This window comes from Galeopterus variegatus, unplaced genomic scaffold, assembly GCF_000696425.1.
Source record: "Galeopterus variegatus unplaced genomic scaffold, G_variegatus-3.0.2 Scaffold11546, whole genome shotgun sequence".
NCBI classification, from domain to species: domain Eukaryota; kingdom Metazoa; phylum Chordata; class Mammalia; order Dermoptera; family Cynocephalidae; genus Galeopterus; species Galeopterus variegatus.
The window spans coordinates 8,435-28,711 of NW_007737657.1; the positions used below are offsets into that span (position 1 = coordinate 8,435).

Here is a 20,277-nt window from a genome sequence, read left to right on the forward strand (position 1 = left end):
CTGATACATTCTTAAAAAAAAAAAAAAAATAGAGTATATCAGAAAATAAATTATTTCACCATTTGGCCTGGCTAAATGGTCCTGTCAGTTCTGGTCTCACATGGAACCCATTCTGTATGGAAGTCTGTCTGATGTGAGGACATGAGGAGGCTGCTTCGGGTGAGTCACAGATGAGGCTTCTAGAGCTTCTACTTCACATGTGACTGTCTGCTCCCAGTGTGCCTCTGGCAATCTCCAGAATGCCCCTGGGAACTTCCAAAGCACACACCCAGAATCCTGGGCCACATTAGTTTCTAGTTCACAGAGGAAAACACAAAAGCACAGCTAAAACAACCACCGCAATGCTGTCAAGTGTACAGTCTCCTGATTAAGCCTTAGCTATGCATACCTCTCAAACCCAGCTGGAGGAGTGTCCCAAACTTCCCCCCTTCTCCTCCTCTTCAGCTTTTTCCTCCTCTCCCTTTTTTCCTCCAGTTCTTCTTCTTTCTCCTCTTCTCCTCCTTTTTCTCCTCCTCTCTTTGCGGAAGTCCAGCTGCTGAAGGTTGAGGAAGGCAGCTGTGTTGTTGATAGAAATGGGAGTACAACTGGCATTTGAGGCCTGGGTCCAGGCTCTGCCAGGTGTCAGACTCTGTGATCACACCTCACATTCAAGGTCATTCGTATTGTGAGGTAATACATTCCTTTTCCAGGACTCAAGCTGTTCCTGCCACTTGGATACAGTCTTCCAGCTGCATCAATAGAGTCAGAGAACATTACAGTTGGAATGGCTTTCAGAGATCATCTAGTTCCTACCCCCATGTTAGAGGAACCTGAAATGCAAGGTGCAGCCACTCATCCAGAATCACATAGCTTACTTGCAGAAGAACTTCAGCAGGAACTTAGGGTTCCCAACTCTTAATCCAATGCTCTTTTTGGCTACAATGAATGTTCTCCCTAGATTGGCTCCTGGAGTCTATAAGAGGTCCATAGACTCATGCCACCCAGATGGGTGATGTGTTAAAGTCTGTGCCTAAGAACAAAAATTTATTTTCTCATTGAATTCCACAAGTTATCTCTGTTTATGATACGGCCTTTATGTCAGAACTGTTACACATTAGCATGCTTCTAAAGTCCAGGTGGAATCGCCACCCAAACAGTTTTTGGAGGCTCAGGAAAGACCAAAGGTCCTTAGGAAGGGAAATTTGGGAAATGATAGATTGGAAGGAGATCGTTTTTTGCATTGGGCATCTATATTGAAATAAATGCCAGCATTTAGCACCAATGTAGCCTCCTGAAGATGGGATTAATAAAGGGCTCATACATGTTCACCCTAGAATCTCCCATGTAGCTGTGTCATTCTGCTTCTTCCACCTTCATTTACTCTACTCATTTTCACCAAATTTTGCTGGTTGCCAGGAAGGATATGAAGATGAGTAAGACATCTGTTTTTGAGGATTTTATATACTGATGAGGGGTAAAAAACAAAAGTTATAATAAAATGTGATAGCTATAATAGAGGTATATACATAGATCCAATGTAACAGAGAATAGAAGTGTCCCAGAGATGTCAGGGAAGTGTGCAGAAAGAAATGACATTTCATTCATTTAGTCAAAAAATATATATTGAGTAGTTGCCAAGCACTGTTCTAGAACAGCAAACAAAAACAAAGCCAGGGCTTTGATGGAGCTTTTATTCTAGTGCTCATTCTAGGAAATATGCGAAATAAATAAATATGTATTATAGCAAGTGGGGATGAGTGATAAAATGAATAAAGTAGAGTGGAAAGACAGACAATGGCCAGGATGGAGATGTGTGCTATTTTAAGTAGGATGATAGTTAGGCAGAAATCTGAAAATAATGAGGGAGGGTATCATGCAAATTTCTAGGAAGAGAGTGTTCTTGGCAGAGGGGACAGCAAATGCAAATGTCCTGAAGTGGGAGTGTGCTTGGTGCACACAAGGAACAATGAGGAAGCAGTGTGGCTGGCCCAGAGGGAAGGTGGGGAGTCATAAGAGATGAGATCAGAGATATACTGAGGTGGCGTGAATAGATTAGGTAAGGCCTTATAGGCCACAGTAAAAACTTGGGATTTAATCCAAATTTTATGGGAAGCCATTGGAGGGATCTGAGAAGAATAGCAGATTTAGGCCTTAGTAAGATTACTCTGCCTGTAAAATAGACCATAGTGGAGGAAGACTGGGGTCAGAAAAATGAGTTAGGAGACTAGTGTAGTAACTCAGAAGAGAAATGATCATGGCTTGGAGTAGGGTGCTAGTGGTAGAGGAAATAAGACACATGAACAGCATTTTGAGAAATGGTGAGCCTTAGTGGAGAATGAGATTGGAGTGCTTAGCAGAAGTCAGAAATAAGGAGTTTCTACTTTATTCAGTAAGCACCAAAGATTCTTAAACAACAGAGATCAGGACAAGGGTAATATTAGATTTGAGAAAGATTATTCTAACTGTGGTGGTATAGAGATTGGCCTGGGCTAGAGAGAGACTACAGGCAAGAAAACTACAATCAAATAAATACAAGTCAGAGGATGAAGGTAATGGCTTAATAATATCTGAATTAGGCTTGTTCTAGTGGAGTGCACTAACTTTTCACACAGGATAGAATTTTTTGAGATCAGGGAGTGATGGTGGCATTCCAATTTAAGTGTCAAAGGATGGCAGAAGACAGGCAGAGTCAGGAGGGAAGAATGATGCCACAAAGCGTATTCTGGGCAAGCCACAGAGCAATTTCCCAAAGGTCCTTGTTGGTGTGCAAATGCCTCGCCTACGTGGTACCACATTCCCAGCCCACACGGGCTGAGCAGACTAATGGGTAGGCAGTCCTTCACATGGGCTGCTCCATGACACAGCTGTGGGGTGATGCCTTGATGACTACACACAAAATTCTGGGTCAAGCATTTAAGAAACAGGGAGGAGAGTCACTTGTGAACTGAGTTGGCATTTTACTGAATAGCACAGCATAGTCATTTAGTCTGTGATTATTGTCAGAAGACAACTTGCTTGTTTCTGAGATAGGTCATCAATTTAGGGGCATTTCAGCGGCACAGCCTGGAGTGGGACTGGGGTGCCTGATTCACTACTGATTCATCACATGAACTCCCTTAGGTTGGAGACTGTCTTATCTCTGTTTCCCTATGGCACCAAATACAATGCCTTGGACAATAGGTTCTCAATAAACTCATGTTGTGCAATGAATGTGACCCTAAAGGACTGAGATTCTTTGTCCCTTAGTGTTCTATAAACAGAAGAAATGGTGTATTTGTATCTTAATTCCTATAAATATTAGAGGAATTAAGTAAGAATACAAGTTCTAGTAAATACATTTGAGAAGCATTTCATTAAAATGTTCTTTTCAAAATTAATTATATAATTATATATAATTATAATTATTTTTACTGAATTCCATCATTTCTACTGCAGAACAAAGTTCAAATTAGGCCAACAGGCATGTTTCCAATTTTATCATATCACATGTTCCTTCACTTCCCTGTAACATAGAATCTTCCTCTGGAAAGTAATTCAATAGACAAACTAATCTTGACTCATCCTTTTGCTCTAAAATTCTAAAATGCCACACAATGGGTATGAATTAATGCCCCTTTACAGCTTGCACTACTCCATAAATTAAAAATGTTTGACTTCCTCATCAAATCAGAGTTGCATTATAGATTAATTTTGAGAAAACAGACATTTTTATGATGCTGTTTTCCTTTCCAAGGACATAGTATTTCTGACGATTTGTTCAGAACTTGTTTCATGGTATACAATAAGATTTTACTGTTTGGCAAAAGAAACTGTAAAAGTCAATAAAAAGTATATTTGAAAAATAATACTTTTGGGCCAGCCCGGTGGCGCGCTGGAGAGTGCGCCGCTTGGGAGTGTGGCAGCGCTCCCACTGAGGGTTCGGATCCCATGTGGAGACCGGTTCCCGCTCACTGGATGAGCGCAGTGCGGGTGCAACACCAAGGGTTGTGATCCCGTTGCCGGTCCCCGGTACGGGTGCGACACCAAGGGTTGCGATCCCATTACCGGTCAGTAAAAAAGACAAAAAAAAAAAAAAAAAAGAAAAATAATACTTTTAATGAAGAGGAAAAATAAAGGGCTTATAAGATATAAAGGACTCTTATAAATTGATGAGAGGGATAAACAACCAAAAGAAAAATGGGCAAAGGACATGAATAGTCTATTTACAGAAAAGTAAATCCGAAGAGTTGACAAACATATGGAAAGATGCTAAACTCACCCATAAAAATTTTCAAATTGAAGATACAATGAGGTATCTGAAAGAAAGTGAGCCAAGATGCTGGGTACTATTCAAACTTTATTAAAGAAAGAAATCTTCTGGGCTGTGCTCAGAGTGGCAGGCAGCCCAGGGATCCCCTGAAAATGGTGTACAGCACCAGGTGTGGGGGTGGTAGAGCTTATAGTGTGCCAAGGGCTGGCTGATACCATCAAGGAGGGGCATTATGCTAATGTGGATTGGGGGGGAAGGGGGGAGAACTGTGTCCTTGCAGAAGCAAAAGGGGTTTCTGTTTAAGTCAGGAGGCTTCTCATAAAGGGAAGGGGGGAGCGGAGGGGAGGAGGTGGACAGCGCCATTTTGTACTTGGGCTTATCTAAAGTGGCTCTGGTTATGTTGCAGATCTATTAGTATTTTTATACCAAAGTTTCTCAGCTTTATACCATGGTTTCTCATCTTCCTCACTAGTGGCATTCTGGACTGGACAACTATTTGTCATGGGGGCTACTCTGAGTATTGCAGGATATTTAGCAGAATCCCTGGCTCTGCCAAGTAGAAGCCAGTAGTACCCATCTCCAAGTGGTGACAATCAAAAATGTCTCCAGACTGCAAAATGTCTCCTGTGGGGCAAAATCATTACAGGTTGAGAACTAATGATATACAGCTATTAGACAAGTGAAAAATTAAAAGCCTGATTACATCGGTAATCAGGGATGCAGTGGAAAAGAAATACTTTCATATGTTGTTAGTAAAAAACGTAAGTTATTATAGCTTTTATGGGAAACAACCAAGCAATACCTATTAAAATTAAAAATACATACACTCTTTTTTTTTTTTTTTTTGTGACTGGCAACGGATCGCAACCCTCAGTGTCGTGCCCGTACCGGACCGGGACCAGCAACAGGATCGCAACCCTTGGCGTTGCACCCACACCTTGCTCAGCCAGTGAGCCGCCGGTATGTATGTGGGATCCGAACCCTTGGCGGGAGCGCCGCCGCACTCCCAAGCGGCGCACTGTAGCAGTGCGCCACCGGGCCGGCCCAAAAATACATACACTCTTTAACCCAGCAATCCCACTCTGGAAATGAATTCCATTAAAATGAAATTTAAAATACATAAACATACATTGTACAAGGATGTTAATTGCAGTAATGTTGGTGATGGCCAAAAGCTAGAAAAGAATGAATGACCATAAATAGGGAATGGTTGCATAGTATACCCACATAATGGAATATTATGTAGCCATTAGAAAATTAGAGCTGTATCTCTTTACATGGAATCTCCATGAAGTATTCCTTAGAGAGAAAAATAAGAGACAGAAAAGTGTATAATTATGTAATGTAATCCTACTTTTTGCAAAACACACACCCCCTACATGCTTTTTTATAATAGAGGAAAATGTCCCTCAATGTTCTATATAGCCCCATAGAGCGGAAGAAAATATATTTGCAAATCACATATCTGACCAAGGTCTTGTATCCAGAATATATAAAGAACTCTTATAACTCAACAACAAAAAGACAGCCCAATTAAAAAGTGGGCAAAGGATATAAATAGACATTTCTCCAAAGATATACAAATGACCAACAAATACATGAAAAGATGCTCAGCATCAGTCATTAGGGAAATGCATATCAAATCACAATGAGATACCACTTCACATCCACTAGGATAGCTATCTTACCTAAAAAAAAAAAAAAAAAAAAAAAATGCTGACAAGAACGTGGAAAACTTGGAAGCCTCGTACATTCCTTGTGGGAATCTAATATAATACAGCCTCTGTGGAAAACAGTTTGGCAGTTCCTTGAATTGTTAAACATAGGATTACCAAGTGACAGCAATTCTTCTCCTACGTATATACTCAAAAGAATTGAAAACAGATATTCAGACAAACACTTACACATAAATATTCATAGCAGCACTATTGTCAATAGCCAAAAAGCAAAACAACCCAAATGTTGATCAACTGATGAATAGATAAACAAAATGTGGTATATACACATATATTCAGCCATGAAAGGAATGAAGTACTGATATGTGCTACAATGTAAATAAATCTTGAAAACATTATGCTAAGTGAGAGAAGCCAGACCCAATATTATATAAAACCTCCAGAACAGGTAAATCCTTAGAGACAGAAAGCACATTAGTGTTTGCCAGGAACTAGGAGAAGGGATGAACAGGGAGTGACTGCTTAATGGGTACAGGTTTCCTTTCTCGAGTGGTGAAAATGTCTTGGAACTAGATAGAAGTGATGGTTCCACAATATAGTGAATGTACTAATGCCACTGAGTTGTACGCTTAAATATGATTAATGATTAACTTAACGTTATGCAAATATTACCTAAAATTTTAAAAATATATTCTATTTACCTCTGTGTTAGTTTCCTATTGCTGAACCACAAATTTAGTGGCTTAAGAAAATTACAACAGCTTAGCTCACAGTGTAGATCAGAAGCCCAGGTGGGCTTGGGTGGAGTCTCTGCTTAGGGTTTCATAGGCCAAAATTAAGATGTTGGTGGGGCTAGGCTCTTCTCTGAAGAATCCACTTCTAAATCCATTTAGGATTTTGCCAGAATTTGGTTCCTTATGATTTTTGGACTGAGACGGCAGATGCCTTGCTGGCTGTCAGGTAGGGGACAGTCTCAGTTGTTACAGACTGCTCACATTCCTTGGTTCATTGTGCCTTCCAGCAGCAGCACCTTGAATTCTTAGCATCCTTCAAATATCTCTGATTTCCTCCTCTGCTACCAGCAGGAGAAAATTCTCTGCTTTTAACTGGCTAGTGTGATTAGACTACACCCACCTGGATAATCTCACTTTGTCATAAAATGTAACAAAATCAAAGAGTATTATCTCATGAAATCCACAGGTTCCACCCCACACTGAAAAGGGTGGGATTATACAAGGGCCACTGGGGATCATTGGGGGTCATTCTTAGAATTCTGCCCATCACAACCTCTCAGAGAAAAACAAGAAAACATTTACCTAAATCAAGAACAATGATTATTTGTTTATACCCAGCCACATTGCAAAGAGGATTTGAGGTGCCTAAGTGATTTATACCGAGGAAAAGTTACAGAACCAACGATTTGCAGATTAACACAGTTCACGTCTCCAAGCCTCAGGGAATGAAGGGATGAGAAGCTGTTCTTAATAGGTAGGCTTCTCTTTCTGAGGCCTCTCTGGGATTTCTTTCTCTTTCTTTTCTGCTAAAGCAGCGAATCTAAGGAAAAAGACAAGAGGACCACCGGTGTTCTCTCCGTAGTCATGATAAGCAGATACTATGGTTGGATTTTAGGGGACTAGATAGTTGTATTATATAGATTAGAAGTTCTAAAACTTTTTGGTCTCAGGACCTTTGTTATTGAAGACCCAAAACACCTTTGGTTTTTGTGAGTTATGCCTTTTGATATTTGCCATGTTATAAATTAATGGAAAGTTTTCTAAACACAAAGATATGCACATTCTCTTAGCTGGTAGAGGGATGATGTCATCACACATTATGTAGCCTCTCCAGTGGAAAAGGAAATAAAGTATGATTACGAAAATAGATTTGACCTCATGGAAGCCCTGAAAAGGTCCCAAGGACCCCCAGGGCTTCCTGGACCACACTTTGAGACTCAGTGAGAGATGTAAATACCACCAACTGTATTTCTTCACAAATTAATCAGCTCACATATTTTGGTGCATTCATGTGTGCAGTCTAAGACACGAATCTTTCCCTTTACTAAAAGTATCTTGTTCCATCTAGTAGGCTCATTTTTGTTGCTGACTCTTTCAAAAAGTGTCATTTGCTATCACAGGAGGAAAATTGAGCTAGATAAATCATAACATACATAAAAGCAAAATAGAGAGCTCAAAAGAGAGTTCAAAAATGTTTCCATGAACTCTCTCTACAAATACTGCACTGGGAAAATCGCTTTAAGTGTTGCAGCTTTGAATGCAGTGGATGGATTAGACCAGAGTCGGGCTGAGTCAGGCAGAAGGAGGCATACAGAGGCAGATGAAAGAAAAGCACTGGGGATTCATGTCATGCTCTGCCCTTGAAAACTATGCCAAGACCTCTTTTTGGGTTTTTGTTTTTAAATGAAGAGATTGATGGTGTTTCGTGATTGTTTTAATGACTCAGGATTTTCCACTTTCCTTTTAACCGTAGGCTATACCTTAATTAGGTGTTTGTTCTCCTTGCATCTGCTTGCAGAGGGACGAAATAAAGCTAAAACCCTTTAATTGGGGCTCCATTACGATCCTTCTGTTAAGCGACTAGCTTGTTCATTCTTCTCACAATGTTACCTTTTTTTTCCTATTTAGTATCTTGGTAAACGCCCCAAGCGCTTAGGTCCTGGGCTTCTAATATCTATGCAGATGAATACAACTTAAAACATGAAAGCTGCTGAAGCAAAGGTTGAGCATTCCCCCGCCCCAAGGTTAAATCTCTGCCCGGCCTTGCTCACTAAGTCTTCCGGGAGGAAAACGTGAGCGGACGTCTGAGAGACAGTGATTAAGAATCTAAAGGGGTGACTGTACGGAAGAGCGCGTTCCTTTCGGTGGGGGATTAGGCCCACCAGGAGCATTCCCCACAGGTGAGCGGTAGCAGGGAGAATGACCGACGCGACGCGGCTGTGGAACGACGGCTCCCGCCTGACCAGCGCTCAGCACCGCGACAAGTCGCTGCATAAAGTCCCGAATGACCGAGGGAGGACGTTAGCAGCCTGGCAGGCGGCCACCGCCCGTTCGCCTCTTGTGAGCCACAACCAATGAGAGAGAAGCAAATTCCGCACGTCCGCTGTGATTGGCTCCGAGGCGGAGGCGGTGGCGGAGGGTGAGCTTCAGAGCGAGTCTCCCTTCGGCCTCTGGGCCTCGCGGCTCCACGTGAGGGCCCCCAGCAGGGGAAGGCAGGAGCGCTGCGACCGTTGACGGCGGCGAGCCCAGAACGGCCTGGCCCTGCCGCGAGGAGGCGCCACTCGCGGGTACAGCTCCCGAATCTCATTGCAGTTGGCGGAGGAGGAGAAGGAAGGGGCCGGGCCGGGTCCCCGCCCTTCGCGCCCCGGATGGAGGTGCCCGGCCCGGTATCCCGGCGGGCGGCGGCGGCGGCGGCCACCATGCTCCTGCGCACCGCTCGGGTCCCTCGCGAGTGCTGGTTCTTGCCCACAGCGCTGCTCTGCGCCTACGGCTTCTTCGCCAGCCTCAGGCCGTCCGAGCCCTTCCTGACCCCCTACCTGCTGGGGCCCGACAAGAACTTGACGGAGAGGGAGGTACGTGCTGCGGGCCAGCGGGGCGGGCCTCAGCGGGGAGAAAGTGCGGGGAGGGCACGCGGCTAAGGAAAGAGGTGAGAGGGGCGCCCGAGCAGGGGAGCCAGTCTGGGCAGAGGTTCTTTTTTTTTTTTAAATGACCAGTAAGGGGATCTTAACCCTTGACTTGGTGTTGTCAGCACCACGCTCAGCCAGCGAGCAACCGGCCATCCCTATATGGGATCCGAACCCGTGGCCTTGATGTTATCAGCACCGCACTCTCCCGAGTGAGCCACAGGCCGGCCCTGGGCAGAGATTCTGATCTTTCCCAGTTGGAAGACGGCTTCGTGTCCCGCGCTGTATTAATTTATAGTTTCCGGTTGTCCTTCGGATTTACAGGGCGCGGGTCCGAAGCCCCTGTGCATGTGTGCTTCAGGCGATGTGCTGCTGATACTGTCACGTGGCTTAGCCCTACTCTGCCCAGACTGGTTCAGCAGATCCTGCTGGGGGGAAGGGGCGATATTTTAATAAGTGGAAACAGCAAGCTGTACCTTGGATATGATGGAGTTTAGTAAATATTCGTTGACTGAATGTGGGTAACCAATGCTTTTCTAAAAGAAGCGTTCGTCTACCTGCTGCATCCCCTTCCTTCCCATCCCCTTTGTTTACCTTTGACAGAATAAATGGACTCAGTCAGATAAGGACAGTACAGGACAAGAATTCATCATCTTAATTTGCCTTGATTTTTAATTGGGTGAGGTTGTGTCCGAAGATGTCCTTCCTGCCCCCCTCCCTCTTAACCCCACCTCCTGAGATAAAAGCAGATGGTATCTCATAATTGGCACTTAATTATAGTTTTTCTTGTATTGTGAATTGTTGCTTCACAGATGTTAGTTTTGCACCTCAACTACACAGTGAGATCTTTCAGAGCTTCTGTGCAGGCCATGATGCTTTGGGTAATTAAGAGCACGTAGTAGTCCATGATCAAGAACTTCTTGCTGGTTAATTTTCCCTAGATAAGGACTTATAAGTAAAGTACTTCAGAAGTACATAGTGTACTTTAGAAATGTGTTTAACCCCTAAAGTGCATGGTCAAACCCAACACTTGCTTTTTGCAGTAGAAAGATATTATATAAACTGAAAAATAAATTAAACCGGAGTGCTACCACGAAACCAAAAAAAGCAGATTCACCACCCTCTTGAACACTACAAAGGGTGAAAGCTGAGTGGGGACTAGTTAGCCGTTCCTTTTCTCTTACACCTTCTTTTCCTCCCACCCTGCCCCAGTTGCTGTAAATACTCCTCCCATTTAAATCTAACTCTAACCCCAGTGAGTAGTCAATCACCTTTTTTGAGTAGCAACTCAGTAACCCTGTGTAACAGGTCAGAGTGAGAGGTGGCACTACTGGAATCATTTGCAGATTGGCAGAATACAGTTACTCATAGTCCAGTTTGTTGTTGCAGTGCTACTTCATTTTCAAGGGCACTTGAGAGAGAATTGAGAGTCAGTGTTGAATCCTGGATATTGAGTGTTTGACATTGTTTCACCCCTAGCACATATCATTGACTTTTACCCAACTTCAGATGATCTGTTTCCCAGCCTTATGGATCACTATGTAAGGTACATAATAGTTATTCGTTACCTATTTAATATTGGCTAAAAACAATAATAAAGTGGAAAGTGCCAACTCTTGTGAACAGAACAATTTTATGAGAATAAAATTACTGTATTTATGTAAGAAAGTATGATTCTGGAGACCCAAAACAACCACTGAATCTGAGGTGTAGCCACTGAGGCAGAAATGATATCGTTGTGAGCAGCTGACAATTAAAGTTTCATGTGCACTGCCATGTGATCTGCTCAGTTTGTATACCTTCCCTGACAGAGAAGCACATGGGGGAGGAATATGCTCCTAGTGTTGATATTTGAAAGCTGATCTATTTTGTCACATGCCCTGGGTAGAGGGTTGCTGTGTGATGTGCTATCATGATCATGTGCCCCATCTTATGACAAAGCTTTCCAGGGTGAGTGAAGTATGTTCAGAGGGTGTAGAAATAAAGTAGGGGTGCAAGGCCCAGTAAATACTTGCTGACTGTGTAACAAAAACATACACATACTTCTGTTATTGCAAATTAGGTGAAGACGAGGGTGGGATATGAAGGGAAATCTAGTGGTCTGGGGAAGAGGTGTCATTTGTCTCAGGGCCTTGGAATCATGGCTGATTCTGTTGGTTTTGTGCAGTATGGCTCTGCTCACCCTGTGGAGAACCAAAGATTTTTAAAATAACTAATCACTGAAATAAATAGAACAACTTGTTCTCCTTCCTGAGTGCTCAGCAATGAACAGGTTAAATAAAAAATATTATATTATTTTTAAGCAAAGTGAATGCCAAGTGATGTTTAGTGATCCTTGTATTGAAGTTGGTATTTCCCCCAGAAGACTTTAGAAGGGCCAATTTAAATCATCTTAAATAAAGTTAGTGTTAATGTCCAAAGACAAAAGGAGGGGAAAACAATACAGAATTTCCTCTTTCTATTCTCAAGGATTTTTTCTTAGATTTTAGGAATAGCATTAATTTTAAAACAGATACCACTTTATAAATTTTAAGCAGGTTAAAATTTGTATTCTAAAAGTTGAAATGCAAACTTTCAATAAAATAGAGGTCTTTATTTCCAAAAACTTTTAAAAATCCTTTCCTCTTTGTAGCATGTGGTTTGACATTTACTACCTGTCTTTGATTTTCTTAAACATTCCACTTATTTTGCCTGATATTCAGATCCTTACAGAGTTTGATTCTTACCTTCTTGACAGCCACAACATCCTTCTTCCCCTTGCCATCCTCTACCCAGGGCACATGACAAAACAGATCAGCTTTCAAGTATCAACACTGGGAGCTTGTTCCTCCCACAAACCCAAGCTCCATCCATGTTAATCTTACAGTCCTAAATACAGCATATCCACAGTGTCTCATCTGTTGGCCTGTACTCAAACACGTGATGTCTACTTGGAATAATCTTCCTATACATATCTGTTGATAGCTTTCTATCAGACTCTAACTTTCCTATTCTTCAAATTTCATCTCAAAAAAGCAACTCCATATTTCATATTTGTTGTGCAAATAAGTGCTTATTAAATAGTTAATTGACACTTTATTCTAAAAGTCTAAATCCGTTTTAAAGCTTAAAACTAGACGTCTGTTTTCTCTCCACTTTCTGTATCTTAGAAGAACATAAACAAATTCTGGTCCAAAGAGTTGTGAGAGGCACCTTGATTAGAATAAAATCAATTGCCTTTGCTTACGTGGCAGATTTTACTTGTGGTGAGAAGTTAGGATGTGGACAATTAATAAGGGTCTGTAATTTATACCTTTTTGCCTGTAGGAAGTTTCCCTTCAAGATTCAAAGTATCTATGAAAGAAGGATTTTCTGGTGTAATGACTTCCCCTTGGGGTCACTGAAAGAGAAGGGATCTCCTTTGCAGACCCAGTGGCTAAATTCTGGAAACTGTGTGGTCTTTATCTCTTCAGGAATGCCCTATAAAATCACCTTAATGCAGATTGAAAAAGTTACTGCAGGCATTAAAAGTAATCTTGGAACATAATAGATGATCAATAACATATTTCTGGTAGAAGAAATCAGGCATTTTAGTGTGGTGGATTCAGAATATTTGGGTTCACATCCTTCTGCCAATCCTAGCTGTGATAACTTTGGACAATTTACTTAACCTTTCTCTAAAGCCAAGTTTCCTTGATTGTAAAATAGAGAAGATGAAAGCATTTACCTCTGAGCGTTGTTGTTTGGATTGAATGGGGGTTATTTAGGTAAAGTGCTTAGCATGTTGTGTAGCATGTAAATTAGAGGTTTGCTGTTATGATGCTGATAATAGTGTGAGAGGATCATTCATCTTGTATTGATGTCTCATAGGACAAAATGCAGGTCTCTTACTTGTAATAAGTTGAAGAGAAACTGTCTAGTCTTCCCCCTGACCCCACTTGCCTTTATTTTTGTTTTAAGTTGGCATTGCAAGGGTGGCAGTGTTACTTTCCCTCATCTTCATTATCTAAGTTTTGGTTTTGTATTAGGAGTAGAATTAGACTCATGAATGTAGATACTTTAAATTGATAATTAAAAGGACAGGACTTATACAACGAAAACTTGGCAGTTAATCATTTGGGGACAACTGTTAGTGAAAGTTACATAACATATCTAAGCATAGACAATATTATTGAAGTGAAGAATTCAACCAAAGTCCTAAAACAAAAAAAGATGAGGTATTGAAGGAACAATACAGGACACTTTTAAAGGAAAGGTTTGATGGCTAGTAGCTTTGTGGTACTATATTGGGAAAAACACTTTTGGGAAAATGTGAAGGTGAAACATGCTGAATCAAACAGAGGCAGTTGCAGATTTTAGAAGACTGAAGGAGAGTATCTATAAGAGTATAGGCAAAGAAAGGAGTGGGAAGTTGTCAACTGGAACACAACTGTGAAGTCTGTAGGGAAACCTTCACTGTTCACAGCCTTCATCACAAGGTCACCCTTGACTGCTTTGGTTTTCTATTGAGAGGTGTCTTAGGCTTTGGTTACCCTGGCCAAGGGCACTGTGTTCCTCATGTGCTAAGGTTTCTATACTTTTGAATAAGAATCATTTCTACAGTTCTTGATTATTCTTTCATGCATATATTCAAGTGCAACAAAATTTCTTGATCAAGTGGAGGTTGCTAACTGATTCACAAACACAAATTAGACCAAAGTTCATGAAGATGAGGCCATTAAGCAGATCACTTTAGATACATGGCCAGTCAGAAATCAAGCCTGGAATATAGTTGAGAAAATAGAACTTATGTTTTATTTTTATAGTGTGCTCTCCATTGGCAAAAGATTTTACAGGAATTATTTATTTTATGGTTCCTCTAAAACCTTAGAAAAATTAGCTCAATTTACACTTGGGTGAACTGAGATATACGTGAGAGTTCAGAAGAAAGTTAATCTTGGTCTCAGAATGTCAAAGTCTAGGATTGGATTGCTCTGTCACAAGGTATTAAGCCTCTTACCAAGACTGCTTTCCAAAAAGTACTTAAAAATTCAGGACACTGATCCAGGCTTTGAAATAATCATTTAAAAGACTGACTTAAACCCTCAGGACCTTACTACACAGTAGGTAGGTGTAAAAGGAAGGAAAATTTTCCTACAGTAATTGTTATTGGACGAATGGAGATATTGTCCAATTAATTTAGTTAATTCATATTGCCCAGGTAGTCTATGTTTCAGTTTGAGTTCTATGGTCTTCAGATTTGTGAATAAATAAAGTGGAGTAAGTAATTTACATGTATTCTCTCATTTAATCCTTGCAACAAACAACCCTATGACATAGGTTTTACCCTTCATTTACTGATAATGGAGATTAGGGCTAAGCAGATTGAAGGAACTTGCCTGTAACCACACCAAGTGATGGAACTGAAATTCTAGCTGGGTTTTTTCTGGTTTAAAGCTTATTTTAAAGATTATTTCTGCTATATGCCAATTTAAAAATATGTTGAAGGAACTTGCCTGTAACCACACCAAGTGATGGAACTGAAATTCTAGCTGGGTTTTTTTCTGGTTTAAAGCTTATTTTAAAGATTATTTCTGCTATATGCCAATTTAAAAATATGTATTAAAAAGAAAACAACCAAAACTTCTATTTTTTTTTTCATATTACAAACAAGCAAATGGAATGACATAAAAATTGCCTATAATCCTATTACCCAGTGATATTCTTTCAAGACTTTAGGACAGATTTACCATCTTTACCTATTCCTCTGCCCCAAAAGAAATGAAACTTAAAGTCAGAGAAACCTAATCAAACAATAGGATCAAGACTCCCTATCCTGTGTCTGGAAGTAAGAATTGGCAATGATTTACGTTGCAACACACTTATTGAGCCTAGTATCTTCCAAACAGTATGGTGGCAGTTAGGTTGTACAGATAAATGTGGGGTCTACCCTTAAAGAACCTGTAAGGTAATGGTTCTCAACCCTGGCTCATATTTAAGTCTCCTGGAAGGTTTTTTAAAAAAATCTATGGCTGGGCATCTAAAATTTTAAGGCTTCTTGGGAGATGTGCAGCCATAGTGAAGAACCAGTATTATGAGCTAACTGAGGAAACTGACACATACAAAGCAGTATCAAGAGAGCTTTGAATGCTGTTATACAAATTCAATCAGCTTCAACAAAGCCTTCCTGTACAAGGAATTCTTTGATCTAGGCCTTGATGAATGGGAAGGATTTTATTAGGAAAAGATAATGGAGTGGGGAAAAGGAAAGATATTCCAAACAACTTTCTGAACTGTTGTTAAGGTTTCTTTGGTTGCTAAGGATGAGGTATTTGAGGTGTTGGTAGGTTGTTTTATAAGAATAAATTCTTTATGAATATCCCAGGTCCTTTGATCACTAATGGGTTTTTATTCTTTTTCAACCAGGTCTTCAATGAAATTTATCCAGTATGGACTTACTCTTACCTGGTGCTGCTGTTTCCTGTGTTCCTTGCCACAGACTACCTCCGTTATAAACCCGTTGTTCTGTTGCAGGGACTCAGCCTTATTGTTACATGGTTTATGCTGCTCTATGCCCAGGGACTGCTGGCCATTCAGTTCCTGGAATTCTTCTACGGCGTCGCCACAGCCACTGAAATTGCCTATTACTCTTACATCTACAGTGTGGTAGACCTGGGCATGTACCAGAAAGTCACAAGTTACTGTCGAAGTGCCACATTGGTGGGCTTCACAGTGGGCTCTGTCCTTGGACAAATCCTCATCTCAGTGGCAGGCTGGTCCCTGTTCAGCCTGAATGTCATCTCTCTTACCTGTGTTTCAGTGGCTTTTGCTGTGGCCTGGTTTCTGCCTATGCCACAGAAGAGCCTCTTCTTCCACCATATTTCTTCTACCTGCCAGGGAGTGAATGGAATCAAGGTACAAAATGGTGGCATTGTTACTGACACCCCAGCTTCTAATCACCTTCCTGGGTGGGAGGATATTGAGTCAAAAGTCCCTCTAAATATGGAGGAGCCTCCCATGGAGGAACTGGTAAGCTCAGCCTTCAATGTCTTATAGTTACTACAGTGGGGTCTGGACCAATGGTGAAAAAACAGACAGGAAATCCCCTCTTGCTAGACTTTGTATTCATTTGGATTCAGGTTTTAGCCTGGGTTGGTTCATTGGTTCATTCATTCATTCATTAAGAATATGGTTGATTTATATTAAGGATGACATTTATTTTCCCCTGGAGTTCATGACCTCCAAAGTCACACTAGCACATTATATAGTTCATGTCAAAGATGTCTTGGATTGCAGGGGCTGTGTCTTCTTCGTCTTTCTATCCCCAGTGCTTGGTATATGAAGAAAGCACTCTGGAAATTTTTGCCAGTTGAGGAAATAAATTCTTTTCAATAAATGATTAATATCTACTTCTAGTTTCTGAATTGAAGCCCAAAGTATTTAAGGATAGGAAATTATTTTCATTTTATGTGCTAGAAGTGATATCTGTTATATATTTTTCAAATGACACTTTACCAAAGTGGGGTAGTAATGAATAATACATAGGAAAAGAATCACAAGAAAAAATTTGAGATGGTGTTAGAATAAATATTGAACGTGTGACTATGAAGCTGTCTCTTGAAAGAGAGAGGTATGGCATTAAAATAATTCATCCACCCATTCTGTCTAGACAGGGAGATGAACTGTCTTCCCCAGTCACCCACATATATATATATATGTTTGTTGTTGTCTTCCTATCAGATTATAAGCTGTGACGGGCAAGGTTCATTCCAACTATACTGAATTAGTCTTAGTTTTCTTGAGACATGTCTGGAAATAAGCCTATTAACATTCCAGCTTTGTAGATGGGCTCTGTCACACATGAAACTGAGCTTCCTGAGCTTCCTAAGCTTCGTAGGCTGGATGAGAATAAAGAACCACCATGTATAAAGTCTTTGGCTTTCTACCTGGAGTTAGCCCAATTGTTTCAACGTGACATCTAATGTCCTTGTTGAAAATTACTCTTTCCCTACCCCCATTTTTCTCCTCTGGTTACTACTTGAAATTTAGGTTATCATCGCAGAGAGCTTCAGTAAACCTCTAGAGTCTGGGTGACACTCATCATGAAACTACCCTTAATTACCACATCACCTGTAGTCAAAATGACCAAGGATTAAAGAGAGATGAAAGGCTGATTCCTTCATAGGTTGTTAGGTGCCGTTGGACAGTCAATAAAGGGTTGTTGGAGCAGGTCAGGAAGTATACCATTAGATAGCTCTCATGTAGGAAAAAATAAGGACTTTTTTTTTTATCTGTTTCAAATGTATTACAATGGCTTTAGCTAAAATTAATATATACACACATATAATACATATATAAATATATATTTTAAATATTAACATTGACCATAGTTCTAAAGATTTTTATAGACCAGTGAGTTTCAAACTTTTGAATATGAATAAGAAACATTGTAAGAAACAGATTTTACACAGCAACCAGTACATACATAGGTGAGTACAAGTGTATATTTTATGTAAAGAGGAACAAAAGTTTTACAACTTAATACTTTATTCTGATACAGTTAATTTTTTTGTAATACAGGTCTCTGTCCATCTTATCAATTTTATTACCCACTGATGAATTGTGACCTACAACTTAATAAAAAAAACCTCTGATTTAGAACAACTTGAAATTTGTTGTTTATAGATATGCAAAATGTCGGTATTTTATATGCTGAAGAATTGTAAAGTTTTAGAGTTAAAAGTAATTCTAGCCACAGGTCATAGAACAATCAGTATCTTAAAGTTAAAAGAGACTAGATCTCATCAACCTGATTTTAGAGATAAGGACTGGGATCAGAAATTAGAGACTTGTGGCACAAATACACTCCTAAACATAATATAAGATCATATATAAGATCCACTTCTTCCTATACTTTGCTCCATACAGTCTTTCACTAGGGTGGCAATATTGTCAGAACTGCCATGTTGGCTACAATGTGGTCAAAATTAGGGTTCAGGTCAATTCTGTGATATCCTTGACTCTGCTGCTAATACCATAGCAGGTGGCAGTGCTGCCTGGTAGCTGTACTGAGTGACTGGCCCTAAAATACTGCTGTTTTTCTTTGGAAAGCTTGAGGGGAAGCCAGAATATGGATATTGGGGATCACAGAGCCATTTTAAGTTGACAAAACCCATAATTAAACTATAAATCATAATTGTGGTAATTATTGAAAAGTAGGTAGGTAAATGGGTGGTTTTATCTTGATTTTATAGAAGTAAGAGTCGTCAGAGTGATAGCACCGTCCACAAGTTATTTTTGAGTATTTATGAGTTCTTTTCAAAGAGAGCCTATTGCTTCGGGAAAAGGGTGCTGACACTGCAGTAAGAAGAGCCACCAAAGCCAGTGATTTTCTTTCAGAAACAGAACTGGACTTGTTATGTGCTTGGCCTGTAGCTAGACCTGATTTATTTTGAGTTCTTCATTCATTAGAAATGGTGCAAATTAAACTACTACTTTAGCACAGGGCCTAACATGTAATTAATACTTAAGAAATGATTCTCTTAATATGGCCATGTTTTTATTAGTAGACTGACAGCTTTTACTATTAGTAAGTATTCTTCGTGTGCATCCGTGTTTAAGTTCTATAAACAATGACAGCAGCAAAATTAATGCTTTTACTTTGGTATTTAATAATGTCATTTCTAGCAGCACAGTATAGGTATAGAGGATTTTGAAGAAAGAAAATTAAGTTCAAACCCCGGTTTTTAATACTTCTTGGGCAAGTTACTTAATTCTATGAGACTTAGTTTTCTCATTCATATATCTACCTCATGGTGTTACTTTGCATATTAAATGAGGCAGTCTAAAGCTTTCAAAAGAATATAGGTTCCCAATACATGGCCAGTGCTGTTATTACTATTATCATTATCATTAAACATGAATAACCAAGAACAGCTTTGTGCCTTTACTATGCATAGTCATTTATTAGTGAGGTTGTAAATAGGACAATCTTTCCTTTTCTCTTGGAAGAAAAGCTCATCATACTTCCCATTTATTTTGACCTGGATACCAGATTCTGTGCTAAGAACCTTAGATTCATTATATTATTCTTATTAAAACTCTGTAATTTAGGTATTTCCCTATTTTACAGATGAGAAAACCAAAGCTTAGGTTAAGTAACTTCCTCAAGGCACATAGGAAGTGGCACAGTAAAAATTTCGAACCCAGGGCTGGCTGGTTAGCTCAGTTGGTTAGAGTGAATGGTGTTACAACAGCAAGGTCAAGGGTTTGGATCCTCGTTCTGGCCAGCCACCAAAAAAATAAAAATTCCAACCCAGATCTAGTTGACTATAAAAACTACTTAGCAGGGACTCACACTCCTTGGTAGAGGGAAGTAATTGTTCAACTGTTTTTTTTTTTTTTTAAAGCAGCATCAAAACCTTCCTTCAAATGAAATCTGAAATTAGATGCCAATTGCAATAAATAAGAGCCTATTCTTCATCCCATGTGAAAGTCTGAAGACTCAGTAGAAAACAGTTTGAAGGTCATTTAATATAGATAGAACATGCATGCCAAATGTGAGCAGCTCAGCGTTTTGATGTAATGGAAATAAATCTTTGTTTGTAAGATGTAATTTAACAAGAGATGTAAAAGGTAATATTTCAATTTTTTTTTGAAAGTATAATTCATATGAGTGGGGCATTTGAAGCCTAGAGAACAGCATAGAAGAAAGCCAGATTACAGCACTCCTTTTTCTTTTTTTTTGGGGGGGGGGGGGGGGGAGGGGGGGGAATGGC

At 40.1% G+C, this 20,277-nt stretch overlaps 1 protein-coding gene across 1 annotated transcript in view; it reads left to right on the forward strand.

The window, feature by feature from the left end:
* The first annotated feature begins 9,158 nt into the window (after window positions 1-9,158).
* The window catches only part of SLC19A2 (solute carrier family 19 (thiamine transporter), member 2), a 19,062-nt gene continuing 7,943 nt past the window's right edge, over window positions 9,159-20,277 (forward strand). Inside the window, exons 1-2 of the mRNA XM_008594783.1 lie at window positions 9,159-9,490; window positions 15,926-16,528. Coding sequence (XP_008593005.1) covers window positions 9,287-9,490; window positions 15,926-16,528 — 807 coding nt within the window. The 5' untranslated portion in view covers window positions 9,159-9,286. The remainder of the gene's footprint in view (window positions 9,491-15,925; window positions 16,529-20,277) is intronic.